At 35.2% G+C, this 19,183-nt stretch overlaps 1 protein-coding gene across 8 annotated transcripts in view; it reads left to right on the top strand.

Annotated features, from left to right (window-relative positions):
• Positions 1-19,183, top strand: part of ICE2 (interactor of little elongation complex ELL subunit 2) — a 57,649-nt gene that overhangs the window by 19,363 nt on the left and 19,103 nt on the right. For all 8 annotated transcript variants that reach the window (XM_008953238.4, XM_055098463.2, XM_055098464.2 and 5 more), the window contains 7 exons: positions 2,959-3,096; positions 4,320-4,436; positions 4,600-4,759; positions 5,978-6,159; positions 9,965-10,958; positions 11,659-11,834; positions 17,245-17,374. In XM_008953238.4, the coding sequence (XP_008951486.1) occupies positions 2,959-3,096; positions 4,320-4,436; positions 4,600-4,759; positions 5,978-6,159; positions 9,965-10,958; positions 11,659-11,834; positions 17,245-17,374 (1,897 nt within the window). The remainder of the gene's footprint in view (positions 1-2,958; positions 3,097-4,319; positions 4,437-4,599; positions 4,760-5,977; positions 6,160-9,964; positions 10,959-11,658; positions 11,835-17,244; positions 17,375-19,183) is intronic.

Raw genomic sequence — 19,183 nt, 5'->3', positions numbered from 1 at the left:
CCCAAACAATATAGAAATCATAGAGCATATTGACTCTCATTACATCCCTCTTGACTTGTATGCTATTTTTGTTGTAATGCTGTTTCTTTTTTAAACTTACCCACATTATTGTTTTATATGGACTATATTTGTTTTAATTTATCTACAGGTTTGCTAGATTTTGGCCCACCGTTTCTTCTCAAACCTACATTCTGAGATTCTTTCATTCCTCTTGAAAACCTGTGTATTCTAGATGTGCCTTTGATGAGGGTCTCTTAATGGTGAACAATCTCCATTTTTGTTTATTTGGAAATCTTTTATCTCTCTTGTTCTCATTTTAGTAAGATCATTGTATTTCATACGCAATTCAAAGTTGGCAGTTACCTTTTTTCCACAATATTTAAAGATAATCCTACTTCTTCATGTTATTGTTGAAAAATGTGTTGTCTAATTGTCATTTCTTTTAGGGCTTCTGTCTTTTCTTACTGTACTTTAATTTTGGTGTTTTAGAGTTTCATAAAAATATGCTTTTTAATAAAATCCTGCTGGCTGATTGTGTTTATTGTGTCTATGGATTTATAGCCTCCATTAGTTCTGGAGAATTCTCAACCATTTTCAGTGATTGCTTCTCCTTCATTTTGGTAAAGTATACATAACAAAATTTACCGTTTTCACCATTTAAGTGTACAGTTCAATAACGTTAAATACATTTACATTGTTATGCAAGTATCACCACCATCCATCTCCAGAACTTTTCGTCTTCCCAAACTGAAACTGAGTACCCATTAAACAGTAGCTCCCTGTTTCCTCTTCCCCTCAGTTCCTGGCAACCACATTCTGTTTCTGTCTGTATGAGTTTCATTATTCTAGGTTCCCCATATAAGAGGAAACATACAGTATCTGTCTTTTTGTGACTGGCTTATTTCACTTAGCATAATGTCCTCAAGATTTGTCCAAGTAGTAGCATGTGTCAGAATTTCTTTCCTTTTTAAGGCTGATTAATATCCCATTGTGTGTGTGTGTGTTTGTGTGTGCGCGTGTGTATTACATTTAGTTTATCTGTTCATCCATTGATAAACACTGGAGTTGCTTCCACCTTTTGGCTGTCATGAATAATGCTGTTACGAACATAAGTGTACATATATCTGTTCAAATCCCTGCTTAAATGTAGAAGTCTTATGTTTCGCTTCCCACCTGATCTTAGAACTGGTTGAAGAATTAGCCCTCAAGCCACCTCACCTTTCGTAGGTTTTCTTACTGCTCACTGCTCTAGTTTCTCCTCTATGTGTTGATTTATGGTTTTTGCATATTTTCCTCACTTTTCACCAAGCCCAGAAATATTTTTCCTTTCCAGCCCAAAATAAAATTTAGGGGGCATTTTTTTATAATGATAGATCTGTATTGTATAAATGCATTTGCTTTTGGTGTATTTAATTCTCAAAGATATTTTGAGTATTAAATACTAATAGCACTCAGTGGGTGAGTGATGGGGAACAGCCTGAATCTTTTAACTTCCTGTGTTCAGTTAGTTATTTTTCAAAGAAAGATAAATTATTAATATAAAACTTTTTTTGCTACATAAGCTAAATAATGATCGTTTAGTTAATCGAATACATACCAGTTGTAAAATACTTTGATAATTGTATAATGTATCAGAGTATAGGTGTAAAACTGTCTTAGATTTTCCTTTGACTCTCTTGCTGTAGTTACTGAATTAAGTAAATTCAGTTAAAAACACTAACATCCACCACAGTTTTACCAGGAATGATGTGCCAATGAATATCTAACAAGAATGGTCTCTATTTCACGTAGTTCTTATTTATCACCTTCCTTTGCATATTCAAATTCTTGTAATAACTACCATAGGAAGGGAATGTTGCAAGTGAAAGTTAACTAATAGTACAAATAAGGAGCAAAGATATTTTGCAGATACGAGTTTGCAGTTGACTCAGATTTTTTAAAACTTTTCCATATTAGTCCACATCTGTGTTAGTTACAAATGATACCATGAATTAAATAGATCTTCCATGAAAAGCATAGATGAAGAGATAAAATGTGAAAGATAGCAGGCAGTAGAGATTAGAAAAGGGCGGAAGGGGTTCTGAAACTATAGATGAAAAGATATACTGGAGTAAAGTTACTGATTTGTAACGTGACATATTTTACAAATATGTGAAGGGAGAGGGGATGTAGATATATAGGATAAAGATAATACATAAAGAAGATGTCAAGAGCTTTTATGACCTAAAATGTTTTCTAAGACATTTCAGATAAGGTTCATTGACAGAAGAAGAAAAAATATGTATCTTAGAAGATAATGTGTGTGTGTGTTTTAATCAAACAACTCTTCCCCACCCCCAACAGCTGTGCATCTCTGAATTGTTTCTATATTATCAGAAGTGGCACATATTATTCTCACAGAAAGCTGTGAATTTTATTAACTTACTGATTACGTTTCCTGATAAGTCATTAATATTTTGAAAACAGTTTGGAGGAAAGAAAATACTAAGTACTCCATCATTTGGATTAGTTATAACATTTCTCATTGATTTTTTTTAGATTATAGGTTAGAGTGACCTGTAAGATAACTACTTCATTAATTGATTGTGCTTGGGAATGTTTTTAGAGTATACTACTTAATTTCTAATTATTCATATAACTGCTTTGATTGCAGAAAAGTGTGTTGAAATTTTTATGTGCCTTTAACAGTTTCTTAAATAACATGGAAAATATGTGTCTTCTCTAATTTTAAATTTTAATGAGACTGCTAATTTTAGTATTAAACATCAATATTGTAAGTAACTGGGTTAAAAATATGAAAATAAAGAATATACAATGTGTGTATTAGTAGCTTGATTAATGAAATCGGGCTAATTTTTGCAATGAATAATTACATAGTCACATGTAACTAAAAATTTTCTTTTTGCATTATTAGAGAAATACAATACAAATGAATTTTTCTTAATTTCTATTTCTCAGAAAATTTTAAGAGCTTGCATTGAACAAGTGAAAAAGTATTCAGAATTCTATACTCTCCACGAGGTCACCAGCTTAATGGGATTCTTCCCATTCAGAGTAGAGATGGGATTAAAGTTAGAAAAAACTCTTCTTGCATTGGTAAGGTTTATTATCAGAGGATATAAGCTTTTTTTTTGTCTGAAATATTGTGTGTGTCTGTGTGTGTGTGTGTATATATATATATATATATTTTTTTTTTTTTTTGGAGACAGAGTCTCTCTTTCGTCGCCTGGCGTGTAATGGCATGATCTCGGCTCACTGCAGCCTTCACCTCCCAGGTTCAGGTGATTCTCCTGCCTTAGCCTCCCGAGTAGCTGGAATTACAGGCGCCTGCCACCAAGCCCGGCTAATTTTTGTATATTTAGTAGAAGTGGGGATTTCACCATGTTGGCCAGGCTGGTCTCGAACTCCTGACCTCAGGTGATCCACCTGCCTCAGCCTCCCAAAGTGCTGGGATTACAGGAGTGAGCCACTGCACCTGGCTCATGTATATTTTATATAGACATTGTATTTAAATTTTAAGCAATAATTAGATAACTTTTAAAATATGTAATACCAATCTGTTTCCCTTTCTTTTTATTCTGTGGATAGAAATACTTCATGTTTTTAAGAATGTCACTACTTTGTTCCTTGATTTTCTTTTCTTACCACCCATCTGAATGCCCCTGAATACAAGCAGAAAGCCCCTTTTTTTAATGGGATTTTATTGACAAACATATTGGAAATAAGTGTGTGGAGAGGATATTTTGGAGTTTCTACCATCCCCTGTTATGATTTGTATCTCCTGAAAGGAGAGGATAGACTTTAAAGTGGCAGGAAAAATTCTATGAAACTGGCCTGGTATGATGGCTCACACCTATAATCCCAGCACTTTGGGAGGCCGAGGCAGGCGGATCACTTGAGGTCAGGAGTTTGAGACCAGCCTGGCCAATATGACGAAACCCCGTTCCTACTAAAAATACAAAAATTAGCTGGGCGTGCTGGCACACACCTGTTATCCCAGCTATTCGTGAGGCTGAAGTGAGAGAATTGCTTGAACCCAGGAGGCAGAGGTTGCAGTGATCTGAGATCATACAACTGCACTTCAGCCTGGGCAACAGAGTGAGACTTAGTCTCAAAAAAAAAAAAAAAAAAAAAACCCACAGGTAGTGGTTGTTAAGCAAAAACATGAATATCTTGGCATAAAGTTTCTAAATCTGATGTTTACATTTAGTAGAATTATAAAGTTCAAGTTAAGAGTTTCATATGATGAAAGATACTTTTCTTAGAAAAAAATACATTGCGATTTTTGCAATAAAATGATTTTTTTTTTTCATATTTAGGGCAGTGTAAAATATGTGAAAACAGTATTTCCCTCAATGCCTATAAAGTTGCAGCTCTCAAAGGACGATATAACTACCATCGAAACGTCAGAACAAACAGCTGAAGCTATGCATTATGTAAGTACCAAGGCAACGTTGGATCTTCCTAAATAATCTTTGATATCTCACAAAATATATCTAACCCGATTGTCCCAAAGTCCCCTTTCTGACTTTTTTTGTTCTTTATTGAAGAAATTTTCAATAAGTATAACCAAGTAACAAATTACTTGTTGTTTTTCAGGATATTAGTAAAGATCCAAATGCAGAGAAGCTTGTTTCCAGATATCACCCTCAGATAGCTCTAACTAGTCAGTCATTATTTACCTTATTAAATAATCATGGACCAACGTACAAGGAACAGTGGGAAATTCCAGTGTGTATTCAAGTAATACCTGTTGCAGGTTTGTAATTTGCTATGTCAAATAATGCTCTCAAAAAAGAGAAGTTGGACTGCATGTTCTCACTCATAAATAGGAGTTGAACAATGAGAACACATGGACCCACAGAGTGAAACAACACACACCGGGGCCTGTCAGGGGATGGGGGGCAAGGTGAGAGAGAGCATTAGGACAAGTACCTAATTCGTGCAGGGCTTAAAACCTAGATGACAGGTTGATAGGTGCAGCAAACCACCATGGCACATGTATAGCTATGTAACAAACCTGCCCATTCTCCACATGTATCCCCGAACTTAAAGTAAAATTTTAAAAAAAGAAAAAAGAGGTTGGAACCATTTCATTTCAGCTGTCTAAATATAGATGGTCAGTTGTCAGATATCAAAGTACTGATTTAAGGAGGATGTAAGTTTGACACATTCAGTAAAACTTTTTTATGTGTAAAGCTACTTTAGGCTCAGCACTACTAAATGAATTAATTAGGTCTATAGCACCTGTAGTCATGTTTAAGGGTGAGAGTTAGAGACAAAATGATGGCATAGGGTGGCCAAGAAATACATGAAATGGTCAGGTTGTTCTGTCTTTCACTGAAATGAAAGGAACGTAGTACTTTAGTAGACAACCTCAAATGGGTGAGTTTTTATGACTTATTTACTTGTTCATTATCGGAATTTGGAATAACAGTAAGTCTATACATATAAGCAATAGGGTAGTCTTTCTTTTGACAATAAAATTAATATTTGCATATTCCTGTATATAAGAAATTATGTCCATACTGTTTTGATATTTAATTTTTTAAATATCTTTCAGAGTTAATATATGTCACAGCATAAATACAATAAATGAAAGACTATGTCTATTGAAACAAAACTACAAATTAGAGTTAAATGTAATATATTCTATGTGGTAAATATTTCATCACTTTTTGCAAGTTCCTATAAGAAACTGAGTAATAATGACAGTAAGAATATAATAGTAAAAACCAGAAAATCCTTTTTAAACATTGCTAGAAAGACATTTTTCTCCTGCCAGTTGGATTTTCTTGCCCTTAGATTTCTAAAGGACTTTAATATCTGCTAGTCTAAGGGTAGCAAATATATGGGACATGTGCTGCCATTCTCCTGTGTCTCTTTGTTTGGTGATCCTCATGTCATACATCCTGTTTTTAAAAAATATATCACAATTAGCTACTAATCACCTCTTTTCTTTGGTTTCTGTTTTAAGGTTCAAAACCAGTTAAAGTAATATATATTAATTCACCACTTCCCCAAAAGAAAATGACTATGAGAGAGAGAAATCAAATCTTTCATGAAGTTCCGTTAAAATTTATGATGTCCAAAAACACATCTGTTCCAGTCTCTGCAGTCTTTATGGACAAACCTGAAGAGTTTATATCTGAAATGGACGTATGTAATGCTTTTTTTTTCCCCTAAGGGGAATGTACTTGTTTATCCTTTTGAAGCATAAAGTTTTATTGCAAATCCCTAAACCTAGTAGTTAAAAATACAGGCTTTAGATTCAAACTGAAATTGAATTTTGAGTCTAGCTAGACTTTAGGCAACTAACTTAACCTCCCTCAGCCTAAGTTTTCTCCTTTCATACATGAAAGGAAGTAGTACCTACTTGACGAGGTTATTATGAGGGTTAAGTTTGATATTTTATGTTAAAGGCTGAGCACGGTTTTTAGTTATGTATGTAGTGAAAACTCCTTGATGGTGGTGGTTAATATGAGGTTTTGTTTAATTGGTCTCATTCATATTCAAGAGTTTTATTTTTTTGAGATGGAACCTCACCCTGCCACCCAGGCTGGAGTGCAGTGGTGCGATCTCTGCTCACTGCAACCTCCGCCTCCCGGGTTCAAGCGATGCTCCTGCCTCAGACTCCCGAGTAGCTGAGATTACAGGTGTGCACCACCATACCCAGCTAATTTTTTGTAGTTTTAGTAGAGATGAGATTTCGCCATGTTGGCCTGGCTGGTCTCAAACTCCTGACTTCAGGTGATCCACCCATCTCAGCCACCCTAAGTGCTGGGATTACAGGCGTCAGCCACTGCACCTGACCCATATCTAAGAGTTTTTAAGTGTGAAAAGGAACAGGTGAGCTTAATTTGATTGTTACAGAAAGTATTTTGCCAGATTGTTAATCTTCAGTATACTTAGTAGCTATGTGACCTCGGGCAGATTACATAATATCTCTGTGTCTAGTTTGCTTATCTGTAAAATGGGCATCATGATATTACCTAACTCATAGGATTGTTTAGGTTTAAATGAATTTGTACATATAAAGCATTTAGAGTAACACTTGGCACTCTGTAAATATTAGCTTTTATTATTCTGTATTTTAAAATATTTTTTCCATTATTTTTAAATACATTGTTTATAGAGAACTTGATTCATTCATTCCATAAGTTTTTATTAAGCAGATACTATTCTATGCAGGGAGGAAGCAGCAGTGAATAAAAACAAAACCTGTTTTCCCTCAGACCTTAAATAAGTGGCAGAGGGCCCAGATACAGTAAAAAAGCGGGTAGTGGTAAATGCTATGGAGAAAAATAGAGTACGTTAAGGGGAAATAGAGAGATGGGTGGGGAAGGGGTCATTTTATATTCACGATTAAGAAGGTTTTTCTGAGGATAGGAAATGTGAACAGAAACTTGAGTAAAATGAGGAAGCAAACAAAATTTTAAAATATAAAAATGTTTTTCTTGTACTTAAGAGCTCATACAATTTTAAGGATATTGGCCTTTTGGTTTTTATATTTGTTTATGTTTGTCTCTTTGCCATTTGCCTTTTAATATTTTTATGATACATATGTCATAAAGCATTTTTAACTTATGTTTTCTTCTTACACATTTTACTTTTAAAAATCTGCCTAAAACTTATATTGAGGTGAATGTCAGGCAGTAACAAGAAGAAACATGAGGTAGGTTAAGAGGGATGAAAATTGACAGTGGCTTCTTTCAGTAATGGTAGACCAGGTAATTTGGACCCTCCTTTTATTGATGACATCTAAAAAAGCTGGACAAATATTAAAATGTCTTTCTTAGAAGTATCAAAAAGCTAACAAGATAGTGAGGAATTGTAGGGCTGAGATACTGAAGAAAACAGGATTCCCAGAAGGTAAGCCTATTACTTAGGGTCATTTTTTCCTTGGATTATATGTGCCAGTTCTGAAGAGGCAACTAAGAAAATGAACTGTGCTTTTGGCAGCATCATAGGACTAGGGGGATAAAAGGAAAACTTCAGTTTTCCACCAAGGGCCTGGACCCCAAAGGGGCTGCACCTCAGGAGTCAGGGTGAACCAGAAGTAAATGAGCTTTCTCTGAAATTACAGCCTGAGTTTTCAGGCCCTGAACTTGGAGTAAAATGCTTTTTCTGGATTGTGCAGGTAAAAGTAAGTAAAAATGAGAGGATGATAATGCTTTTTTTGCTTACTAGCAAAAGTAAGTAAAAATGAGAGGATGATAATGCCTTTTTTGCCTCAAATTATTATACTTCTTAATGTCTATTAGTCTAATTTATGTTGCTAAGTGTTCTGGAATTATTTTGATTTCTGTAGTCCAACAATTTGGAATGTTTTTAAATTTTCAAGTGCTTGAGTTTATTGTTTGTTTACATTTTTCTTAATGATATCTAATTTTATTTCCTTCTGAACATAGAATAAGAGTATCAGATTCTGCTTTGGTCTATATTGAGATTTTCTTTGTATATTAATTTATAGTTCATTTTTTGAAATGCCCTTTGGATTCTTGGAAAGGGAAAAAGTATATCTTTGTAGTCTGTTTATATATGTATTTTCAATCTTTCATATATATTCTCATCGTTTAATATTATTCATACTTTCTGTATTCCTTTTTATTTTTTACTTAGAGACAGTATCTCATTGACTTAGTATAATTGTGTCTCTGTCAAATTTTTCTTTTATTTTTCAGTTTGTACAATAAAAATTTATGACCACTATCTGTTTATCATGGATTTTCTTTTTTCAAACTAGCATTTCTCCCTTTTCTATATAACGCTTCTTGCTTTGAATTCTGCTTTGTCTAACACTTTCATTGCTATTCTTCCTCTTTTTATCTCTTGATGGCATCTGTAGTTGTTTTGTTTTTAACCTTTTTGTGTAGGAATGCCTCACATAAGCAGCATATAGTTTAATTATACTTTTTTACTAAATTTGGTAGTCTTTTAGTAGGAATTACCATTCACTAGCTACCATTTACTGAGAGGCTACTTATTATGTGACAGGCACTATGCCAAGAGATTTTCTATATATAATTTCTCACTTAATCTTGAGAACAAATCCAAGAAGATGCCCCTGCTGTACCTGTTTTAGAGATGAGGCTGTTGAGGTTCAGAGAGGTTAAGTAACTTACATGAGTTGATCTTTCTTACTCACTACTGTTGACTGTTAGAACCTTTCTCTTAAATCCTCAACTGTAAGGCTAGTGGATGTACATAACCAGTTACGAAATTTCTGTGGTATTTAAAGTGCTCTGTCAGATTGAAGAGAGGTCTTCTGGTGCTTGTCTCCTTGTAGAGGGGACAGTGTAGTCCTGAATAAGTTAAAGCTGTGTGTAGTTTTTCCATTACCAAAACAGTACATGAAAAACAACATTTATGACTTCATGTCTCAGAATACAATAAACCACCTTCTGTCAATTTTTGCCCCATCTTTTATTGCTGAGAGTTGTTTTCCCTGAGTAGTTGTGGAAAGAAAGTCACTGGTTGATATTAAGGGTGCACCAGAAGCTGGCGACACTTCTCTGGACGCATTAGAAAGCAGCGTCCTCACAGTGGCAGAGGGACTTTCCTCCTGGTCAGCTAAGACCAAGTGTCTCTGCAGGAGCCTATAGAGTAGACATAAATGAAAATCTGCCTCCCATTTGGCCCTACATTTCTTCTTTGTGGTCTTGTCTATTTTTTGATTTGTTGAAATTCCTCTTGAGATGTGGTAGTTTGTAAATATTCCATTTCTTGTGCTATTATAACTTGGCAAATTTGCCTGTTATCATGAACATTTCAGTGGGAAGATAAGGTTAATAATAGCTGGTAGTAGTTTGTTGTCATCTTAAACAAGAACCTTTTACAATCATTAGACTTTTCTTTCTACTTTAAAAGAGCAGGAAGTATGTATGACAGGGATAGGGACATTAAGAGATAGGTAGGGTGGCTTGAAATTTTTACTAATACTTTACCAATTTATTTACATAAGATGTCCTGTGAAGTCAACGAGTGCCGAAAAATTGAGAGTCTTGAAAACTTGTATCTGGATTTTGATGATGATGTCACAGAACTTGAAACTTTTGGAGTAACCACCACCAAAGCATCAAAATCACCAAGTCCAGCAAGTACTTCCACAGTACCTAACATGACAGATGCTCCTACAGCCCCCAAAGCAGGAACTACAACTGTGGCACCAAGTGCACCAGACATTTCTGCTAATTCTAGAAGTTTATCTCAGATTCTGATGGAACAATTGCAAAAGGAGAAACAGCTGGTCACTGGTATGGATGGTGGCCCTGAGGAATGCAAAAATAAAGATGATCAGGGATTTGAATCATGTGAAAAGGTATCAAATTCTGACAAGCCTTTGATACAAGATAGTGACTTGAAAATATCTGATGCCTTACAGTTAGAAAATTCTCAGGAAATTGAAACTTCTAATAAAAATGATATGACTATAGATATGGTACATGCTGATGGTGAAAGACCTAATGTTCTGGAAAACCTAGACAACTCAAAGGAAAAGACTGTTGGATCAGAAGCAGCAAAAACCGAAGATACAGTTCTCTGCAGCAGTGATACAGATGAGGAGTGTTTAATCATTGATACAGAGTGTAAAAATAATAGTGATGGAAAGACAGCTGTTGTGGGTTCTAACTTAAGTTCTAGACCAGCTAGTCCAAATTCTTCCTCAGGACAGGCTTCTGTAGGAAACCAGGCTAATACTGCTTGTAGTCCTGAAGAGTCATGTGTTTTAAAAAAACCTATCAAACGAGTATATAAAAAATTTGATCCAGTTGGAGAGATTTTAAAAATGCAGGATGAGCTCTTAAAGCCAATTTCCAGAAAAGTACCCGAATTGCCCTTAATGAATTTAGAAAATTCTAAACAGCCTTCTGTTTCTGAGCAATTGTCTGGTCCTTCAGACTCCTCTAGTTGGCCGAAATCTGGATGGCCTTCTGCATTTCAGAAGCCAAAAGGACGTAAGTAAATATTTACAAAGAGCTTACAGTGTTTTACTTGTTCTTTTTCCTTAGGTTTTTCTCCCTCGTTCCTTTACTTTGTCATAACCTGTTTTGTAATTGTCATATAGTCACTGATATTTCATTTTTTCAATCTATTGATCAGTATTTCAGCTTCCAAAATAATCCTCTCTAGATATGTATACAAAGGCGTATGGGTCTTGCAACTTGTGTTTATCTAACATGTACAGTGACTGCTAAGCTATAGGTAATGTGATTTGTCAAATTGGTGAAGGGTAAGTGCATCCAGAATAATCATAAACATTGATTGATTTAAAATTTATTTATACTTGGTGTTGGACTGCAGTTTTATACTTTTTGGTTTTGTGAAATAAATCTGCTCCTCAGCTCTGCCTAGATTAGGAATAACATTACTTTTTAAACTTTATTTTTCTCACATGGTATGCTGTCTCACGAATTTATACTTTGCCTAGAGTTAGCGAAGGTTAAAAGGAGAAGAACCTTAAAGCTAGGATTTCAGCTCTTACTGCAGTTCCAGTAAAAGTAAACAGAAATGGTAATAGTGTGAGGGTCCCTTAGGCAGAGAAGTAGAAAATTAAAGATGATAGAAGTTTAAAAATAGTTAATTGAATTGTTGTATCCTTGCTTATGATGGGTAAGAGCTAATGTATTTTAAAAATGAGAAATACTATTTTTAAAGGATTGCCATATGAACTTCAGGACTATGTTGAAGATACATCGGAATACCTAGCTCCTCAGGAAGGAAATTTTGTTTATAAGTTATTTAGCCTGCAAGACCTGTTGTTACTCGTACGCTGCAGTGTCCAGAGGATAGAGACAAGACCACGTTCTAAAAAACGGAAGAAAATCAGAAGAGTAAGTTGTTATTTGCGGAGTTAGAATATGATCACATAAATAATCAATAGATACTTAACATGCCATTACTGTGAAGTTTAAATTGTTGAGCACTCATAGTAGTATCTTCAGGTTGAGTTTTGTTTTTTGTGTTTTGTTTTTACTAAAATGCTGAGATCGATTTTAATAAGGGAAAGTGTTTGTATATAGTAGCCATAAATGCCGGTAACATTCATGCTTGGAATATACAGATTGAGCAGCCGTAATCCAAAATTCAAAATGCTCCAAAGTTTGAAAACTTTTAAGCTCCGGCATGGTATCACAAGTGGAAAATTCCACACATGACCTCGTATGATGGGTCACAGTCCAAACTCCAGTCAAAACTTTGTTTCATGTGTAAAAGTATATAAAATATTGTATAAAATTACTCTCAGGCTCTATGTATATGGTGGATATGAAACATAAAAGGGTTTTGTGTTTAGACTTGAGTCCTGTCCCCAAGATACCTCATTATGTATATGTAAATATTCGAAAATCCAGAAAAAAATCCAAAATCTGAAACACTTCTGGTCCCAAGCATTTCAGATAAGGGGTACTCCACCTTTATAAACTTTTTTAAAAATGGCATCATCATAGATTACATCTAGATTGGCACATATATACCTGTTTTCTCTGGGAATTTGGATTTCCATTATTACATGTGAACTCGAGTTCTTTTCACTTTGGGGCTCTTGTTGACTTACTTTAGAAGTCCAAGTAGAACTTTTGAAAGATGGCCTTTCACACATATGTAAGGTCTTTTCAGGACTGTTAGAAGACCAAATCTCTTCCTTTCTTTTTTCCCCTGTTGTTTCTTTTGGGTTTATAAATATTTTCCTCAGGAAAAAAAATGTATTGCTGCAATTTGAATAATTACTTCTTTTAAAAATTTTTCATATTTGAAATTCTCTTTCAGATTAGTTTGCATTTTTTTGTGTGTATGACTACTGAGTTCTGGTAAATAAAGGGAATCTTCTATATTATAATTGAGTATGTAATATTAAAGTGTGTTTCCTTTAATTTTTCTTGAGGACTTTTTCTGTTGTATGTATTTGTCACAGTACACATTTAAAAAAACAAGTTTTGGTGTCTCTGTCTCTTGTTATCTAACCCACTGCCCAATAAGAATCATCACTGACCACTTTGAATGTCTGTGTTTTGAGGTAGGGATCAGGTGAATCCAGACTAGTGATGTTCTACTATTGATCATTGTGGAGTACTTCCTGACTACTGTATCATATTAAAGAATAACTGGGCCAGGTGTGATGCCTCACGCCTGTAATCCCAGCACTTTGGGAGGCTGAGGTGGGCAGATCACGAGGTCAGGAGATTGAGACCATCCTGGCTAACATAGTGAAACCCCCTCTCTACTAAGAATACAAAAAAATAGCCGGGTATGGTGGCAGGCGCCTGTAGTCCCAGCTACGTGGGAGGCTGAGGCTGGAGAATGGCGTGAACCTGGGAGGCGGAGCTTGCAGTGAGCCGAGATCGCACCACTGCACTCCAGCCTGGGCAACAGAGTGAGACTCTATCTCAAAAAAAATTTTTTAAAAGTGCCAACTTTTCCACATTGCTAATAACAGCGGCATGAGGGTTTGACTACTATGATAAACTAAGGCCAACCCATCCAGATCCAGGATGTACACTTTGTCCACCCAAATCCAGTGGACTTGGTGGAACTTGTGCTTGATAATGTTTTTATCTTTTGTTAAATAGAAGGAAGATTATAAAGTCCTAAATTATTAAACTTCTAATTCACATAATTTAGTTTTTATCATTGATTCAAACTTGAAATTTTAGAAACCAAATGGCTTTAATTGAAAACTGTTTGGTTTTAGTGCTCTTTACAAGAGAAACTCAAGGAATGACAAAATTCTGTAGGTTTGATAGTCTCCTCCTAGATAAATGCTATAACATCCTGTGAATTAAAAGATTTGACTTTATTTGCTAATTTTTCCTGCCTCATCTGTGTTAACTAATAAACTTAATAACCATAAGCTTGAACATCTTGAATACATATAGTATCAGTCCTATAGATTGTATTTTCAAGGTTTTATTTCTTTGATTCTTGCTATCTCTCTGATTTATTTTGAGGCTAACCTCATTTCTTTAACTTCCTACTCTGTGAACCCATACCACTTTGTATTTCTTTTTCAGCTTACAGCACTTAGAAATTGTTGATGGCCGGTATCTCTTAAGTAAGAATAGCCTAGGGAAATTTTGGATACCAGTTTAATTCTTGAACAAGACAGCTTGGTAAGGACATTGTAATTCACTTGACTAAGGTGAAATTTGTAAATTTCAAGACATAACCTTATAGAAGAAAATTCATTCTTCATCAAAATATATCAAAATAGTCACACCCTAAAGACTGTCTAAATAGAAGCCTTATATTTTTGATTGTGTCAAACTCAGAATAAAATTTTAAAATTTTCAATGAATGCTTACATTGCCCCCGTTATTATATGTAGTAGTTTATGGTTTAAATCTCTTAGTAAAATGTATGCCCCTTGGAATTATGTCCTATTCATCTCTGTTTCTCCAAAATATTTTATCCTATGGAAATTCAGTAAATAGGCACCGAGTAAATGAGGAAAATGGTGAGGGGGTGATATTGTTGACTAAGGGAACTTTAGGGAGGTTGAGGCACCAGTTTGAAAATGTTGTAAGTGGTACTATTTAAACTAATTCAGCAAAATTACATCCCCCATTAGTATTTCCTACCTAAAAACCAACTTGCTTAGAGCTTTGAAATACTTAGAAGTGTCTTCAACCTCTGCTGTCCAAGAACCTCATCTCTTCTTTATTTTTCCTCAGTTCTTCAATTATTTTAGTTGTCATTTTAGTTTCCAGTATCATTTATGTTTCCTTACCAAAACTCTGCTTAATAAGAGTTGCACTTTAAAGGAGAACCTAAAACATCAGCCAGTCTCAAGTGATGGGATAAAATAAAGAGGCTAGGCCAGGCACGGTGGCTCACGCCTGTAATCCCAACTCTTTTGGAGTCCAAGGCAGGTAGATCACCTGAGCTCAGGAGTTCGAGACCAGCCTGGCCCACGTGGTGAAACCCCATCTCTACTAAAAAAATACAAAACTTAGCTAGGCCTGGTGGTGCACATATAAACCTGGCTGCTCGGGAGGCTGAGGCAGGAGAATCGCTTGAACCCAGGAGGCGGAAGTTGCAGTGAGCTGAGATTGCGTCATTGTACTCCAGCCTAGACAACAAGAGTGAAACTCCATCTCAAAAAAACAATAATAATAAAGAGGCTAATTTGGACCACAAGATATAAAACAGAATTTACTGAGTTCAATACATGATTATGAAATCCATACCCAGGAACTTTGGATGATGTCATAATATCTATTAGTGTCTGTCTCAATGAACCAAGTATCCTAAGTGCTTTATGTGAAAAATTGGAACAGAACCAAGAAAAGCTTTTACTTGGGGAGCCATTTATCAAGGGAAAAAAATAGTAAACTTTACAGTATGAAAATTTTGATTATCCTTAAATTTTTACTTCAATTTTGGGATACTAAGGAAAGATGAAATGTTCAGGCCTGTTTTTTTCCCCTGGCTTCCTGGAGATGGCAGTAGAATACATACAGAAATTAAACTGGTTTTAGGACTTGGTTTTATAGATAGAGTAGTTTTATCAAAGAAAATCTCCCAAAGTATTTGCTTTTTAGAAATAATACATATTTAAAATTTTTTTAAAATATATGGAATTAACTCTTACCCATTTCTAATCCAGAAATGTGATCCTTTTTCTCAGTCAACTTTTTTCAGTTCTGCTGTAAACTAGCTATGTGTCCTTGAGCAAATTTCATTCATTCTTTTTTTAAAAGAGACAAGAGTCTTGCTGTGTTGCCCAGGCAGGAGTGCAGTAGCACGATCATAGCTTACTGCTTCCTTGAACTTCTGGGCTCAAGTGATCCTCCCACCTCAGCCTCCTGAGTAACTAGAACTGTAAGCATGTGCCACATGCCCAGCTAATTTTTTTTTTTTAATTTTTTGTAGAGGCAGTGTCTTGCTGTTTCATCCAGGCTAATCCTGAACTCCTGGCCTTAAGTAATCTTCCCACCTCAGCCTCCCAAAATGCTGGGATTATAGGCATGAGCCACTGCACCCAGCCTGAGCAAATTTATCTCGACCTCCTATTTGCTCTGAAGTTACGAGAGACTAAATCATATGCAGATAACTATTTGCAAAATTACATAGTAAAATGCTTTATTGGTAAAATCTTAATCACATTTAATTTTGTTTTTAATTGAGAAGACACACTGGAGGCCTTACCTACTGAAAGTATGGTCCCTGGAACAATAGCTTGTTATTAATGTAAAATCTTGGGCTCCACCCCAGATTCTACATTTTAACAAGATCACCAGATTTCTCACATGCACGTAGTTCAAGGGCAAATCACATGAAACAGCACTTACTGTTGATAACAAAAATATTAGTGGATTTGAATTGTTCTTACACCACCATTGTACCAAGGCCACTCTTTGCCACTTTGTAAAAATCAAGAATTAAGAAATACTGATGAAATATTTTCAAATCTGTAAATGGTGACACAGTATAATGTCAGAAGTACTAATTAGCCTTATAAGTTCAAGTTAAGTACCTTAAATCGTGTTTCTCTTTCTGCAACTGGAAATAGACTCCTGTTAAGAGTAGAGTTTTCTTTGAAGATAATGAGATAGCATAAGCACAGTGAACAACATGTATTTCTTTGCTTACGCTCCCTTAGGCCAGTAATAGGTACAGTCATTTTACTTATGTAGTGTCCTGACCAGTGAATTTGGATGGATAATTTGTCAGATACTTCGTGTCTGAAATAAAGCCGTTAAATTGAAGATAATGACAAACAGGTGTTAATGTAGGCATTAGTGCTCTTTCATTTGTAGAATGAAACGAGCTGCTCAGAGTATTTGAGCCTAAGACGATGTGACTCATGCTTTAAAGGAGAAAAAAATTCTACCTTTTTTATCCTCTTGAAAATGACTAGTATATAAAAAAGTCAGTGCTTCCCAGCATCTGGCTTTGAGCCTTTGGGCAACTATGTATGATAGGCTTTGTTGCAAGGAGTCTGCTGTCAGTCACATTCCCTGACCAAAATCAAACCTTGCCTATGTGGGGAGGTATGTTGATTTTGGTCACAAATGGGAATGGTGAGGAGAGATCTCTTTCATCCATCCACCTTTTGGCACCAAACATTCTTCTGTTCATCAGGCCTGAATGTATCCACCTTACAGTGTGACTCCTGCTGTAATTGAAAGGATGAAATAAGATTACCTGAAAGCATTTTGAAAGTGGCAAAGCTGTATAGGCAAATGTATTTGCTATTAATAGTAAATTAATAAAGCTTTGAAAAAGTATAATTTTGCATTGCAGCAATTTCCAGTTTATGTACTACCAAAAGTAGAGTATCAAGCTTGTTATGGAGTTGAAGCTCTGACTGAAAGTGAACTTTGTCGCTTATGGACTGAAAGTTTATTGCATTCCAACAGCTCATTTTATGTTGGTAAGTTATACAAAAGTCTTTATTCTCCTTTTTAATTTTCTTGTAATTACATACTTGTAAATTCAATTGTGAATACTTCTATTCTGCCCTTTTTTACTTTCGTTTTTATTTATGTATTTATTAGTTTTAGGGTCTCATTCTGTTGCCCAGGCTGGAGTATAGTCATGTGATCATAGCTCACTGTAACCTCAAACTCCTGGCCTCAAGTGATCCTCCCACTGCAGCCTTCCAAGTAGCTGGGGCTGCAGGCATGTGCTACCATGCCCAGCTAATTTTTTTGTTTTTTCTTGAGATGGGGTCTCATTATATTGCCAGACTGGTCTTGAACTTTTAGCCTCAAGCAATCCTCCTACCTTAGCCTCCAAAAGCTCTGGTATTACAGGGATGACCTACCATGCTGACCTATTTTAGAAACACTTATTTAATAGTATAATCAAAAATACACATTTGTTTTCTAGCTTCTTAGAGTACTGTTTAATTGGTTAACTATTTATTGACCTATATATTTATTTTGAAATTTTCTTACAATGACACTACTTTTAAAACCTCAAATATTTTGATGAAATGACTTTTTCCTTTGTTTTTGTTCTGCTGGGGTATGGGGATTAGGCTGAAGTTCAATTTGCATTGGCTCATTTCATGTACAGTTAACATCCTCACATAATAGATTACTTGCTAGTCATTATTGGTAGTATTTCCTCCCACTGGAATGTCCAATATCGAACATCTCAATGCATCCCATAAATCTCAATCCCTTCTAATCATCTCAGACTGCTCCTCTGTGTAGTCTTTTGCTTTCTTTGATCTCTTAGTGCAGTCTTTTACTTCTCTGACTTGTTACTTTGTACTTTATTCTCTCTTAACACCTATCCCTTCTTCCTGTTAGACAATAAACAGCTTAAGGTCAGAGTCTGATAAAATTCTGTGTTGAGTCTAATAAAATTTTGTGTTATACTGCATAGCTTGATTGCTTGTATGTAATAAATCCTATGAGGGTGTGTTTCTTAAAGAAAGGTTATTCACTTAAAATGTTTTTTCCTGTTTTGGTTAATCAGCATTTTGTTTTCATGTTTTATGAGAGTATTAAGTAGATAATTGATTCTTTCTGCTTAACTCAAAAAAGGAAGTAGCTAAATGCACTAATTGGTGATGTACTGCCTGCCTCCTCCTCCTTCATACACATACTCGAAGTTTTTGTAGTAATTTTCATTCTGTAACCAAAATTTCAATGTTCCTCCAAAGACCTCACACCAACAATCTCAACATTAGCTACTTGAATGCAATTTGCCAGCCACATCCATTTTAGAAAAGGCCCAGTTAAAAACTTACGAGTGAAATTTTGTTTAAAGTACTGACAGAGAATGGAGATTCATGACAAAAAAAAAAATTAAGTTTTCAGTTTTTAAATGTACAGTTTAACATCAACTGTATGGATTACTTCATTTTAATTATTTTGTAAAATCCTAAGTAATCCTAACTGCTGATTATTCTCTGTGAATCCTATCCTCTTGTGAGCCTTTCATTTCAATGTACTGGGATAGTATTTTTGGCTTCTGTGACAAGTGTTTGGTGAAAAGCATATATTGTATGGTTGTGGGATTTTGGTTTGTTCGGGGTTTTTTGGTGGGGTGTAGGTATGGGGGGATAACATCTGAGTTTTTGAGTTTTTAAAAATGTTATAATACTCTTTTAATTTAAGGAAGATGTTCAAGAAAATCACTTGAAGTGCTTTTAAAAGTGGAGATTGCTGGCCCCACCCTGGAGTGTCTGATTCACTAGGTCTGTATTGGGACCTAAGACTTTCTCAGG

The sequence above is a fragment of the Pan paniscus genome, chromosome 16 (genome assembly GCF_029289425.2).
Source record: "Pan paniscus chromosome 16, NHGRI_mPanPan1-v2.0_pri, whole genome shotgun sequence".
Lineage (NCBI taxonomy): Eukaryota > Metazoa > Chordata > Mammalia > Primates > Hominidae > Pan > Pan paniscus.
This window is presented reverse-complemented; position numbering and strand designations above follow the sequence as displayed.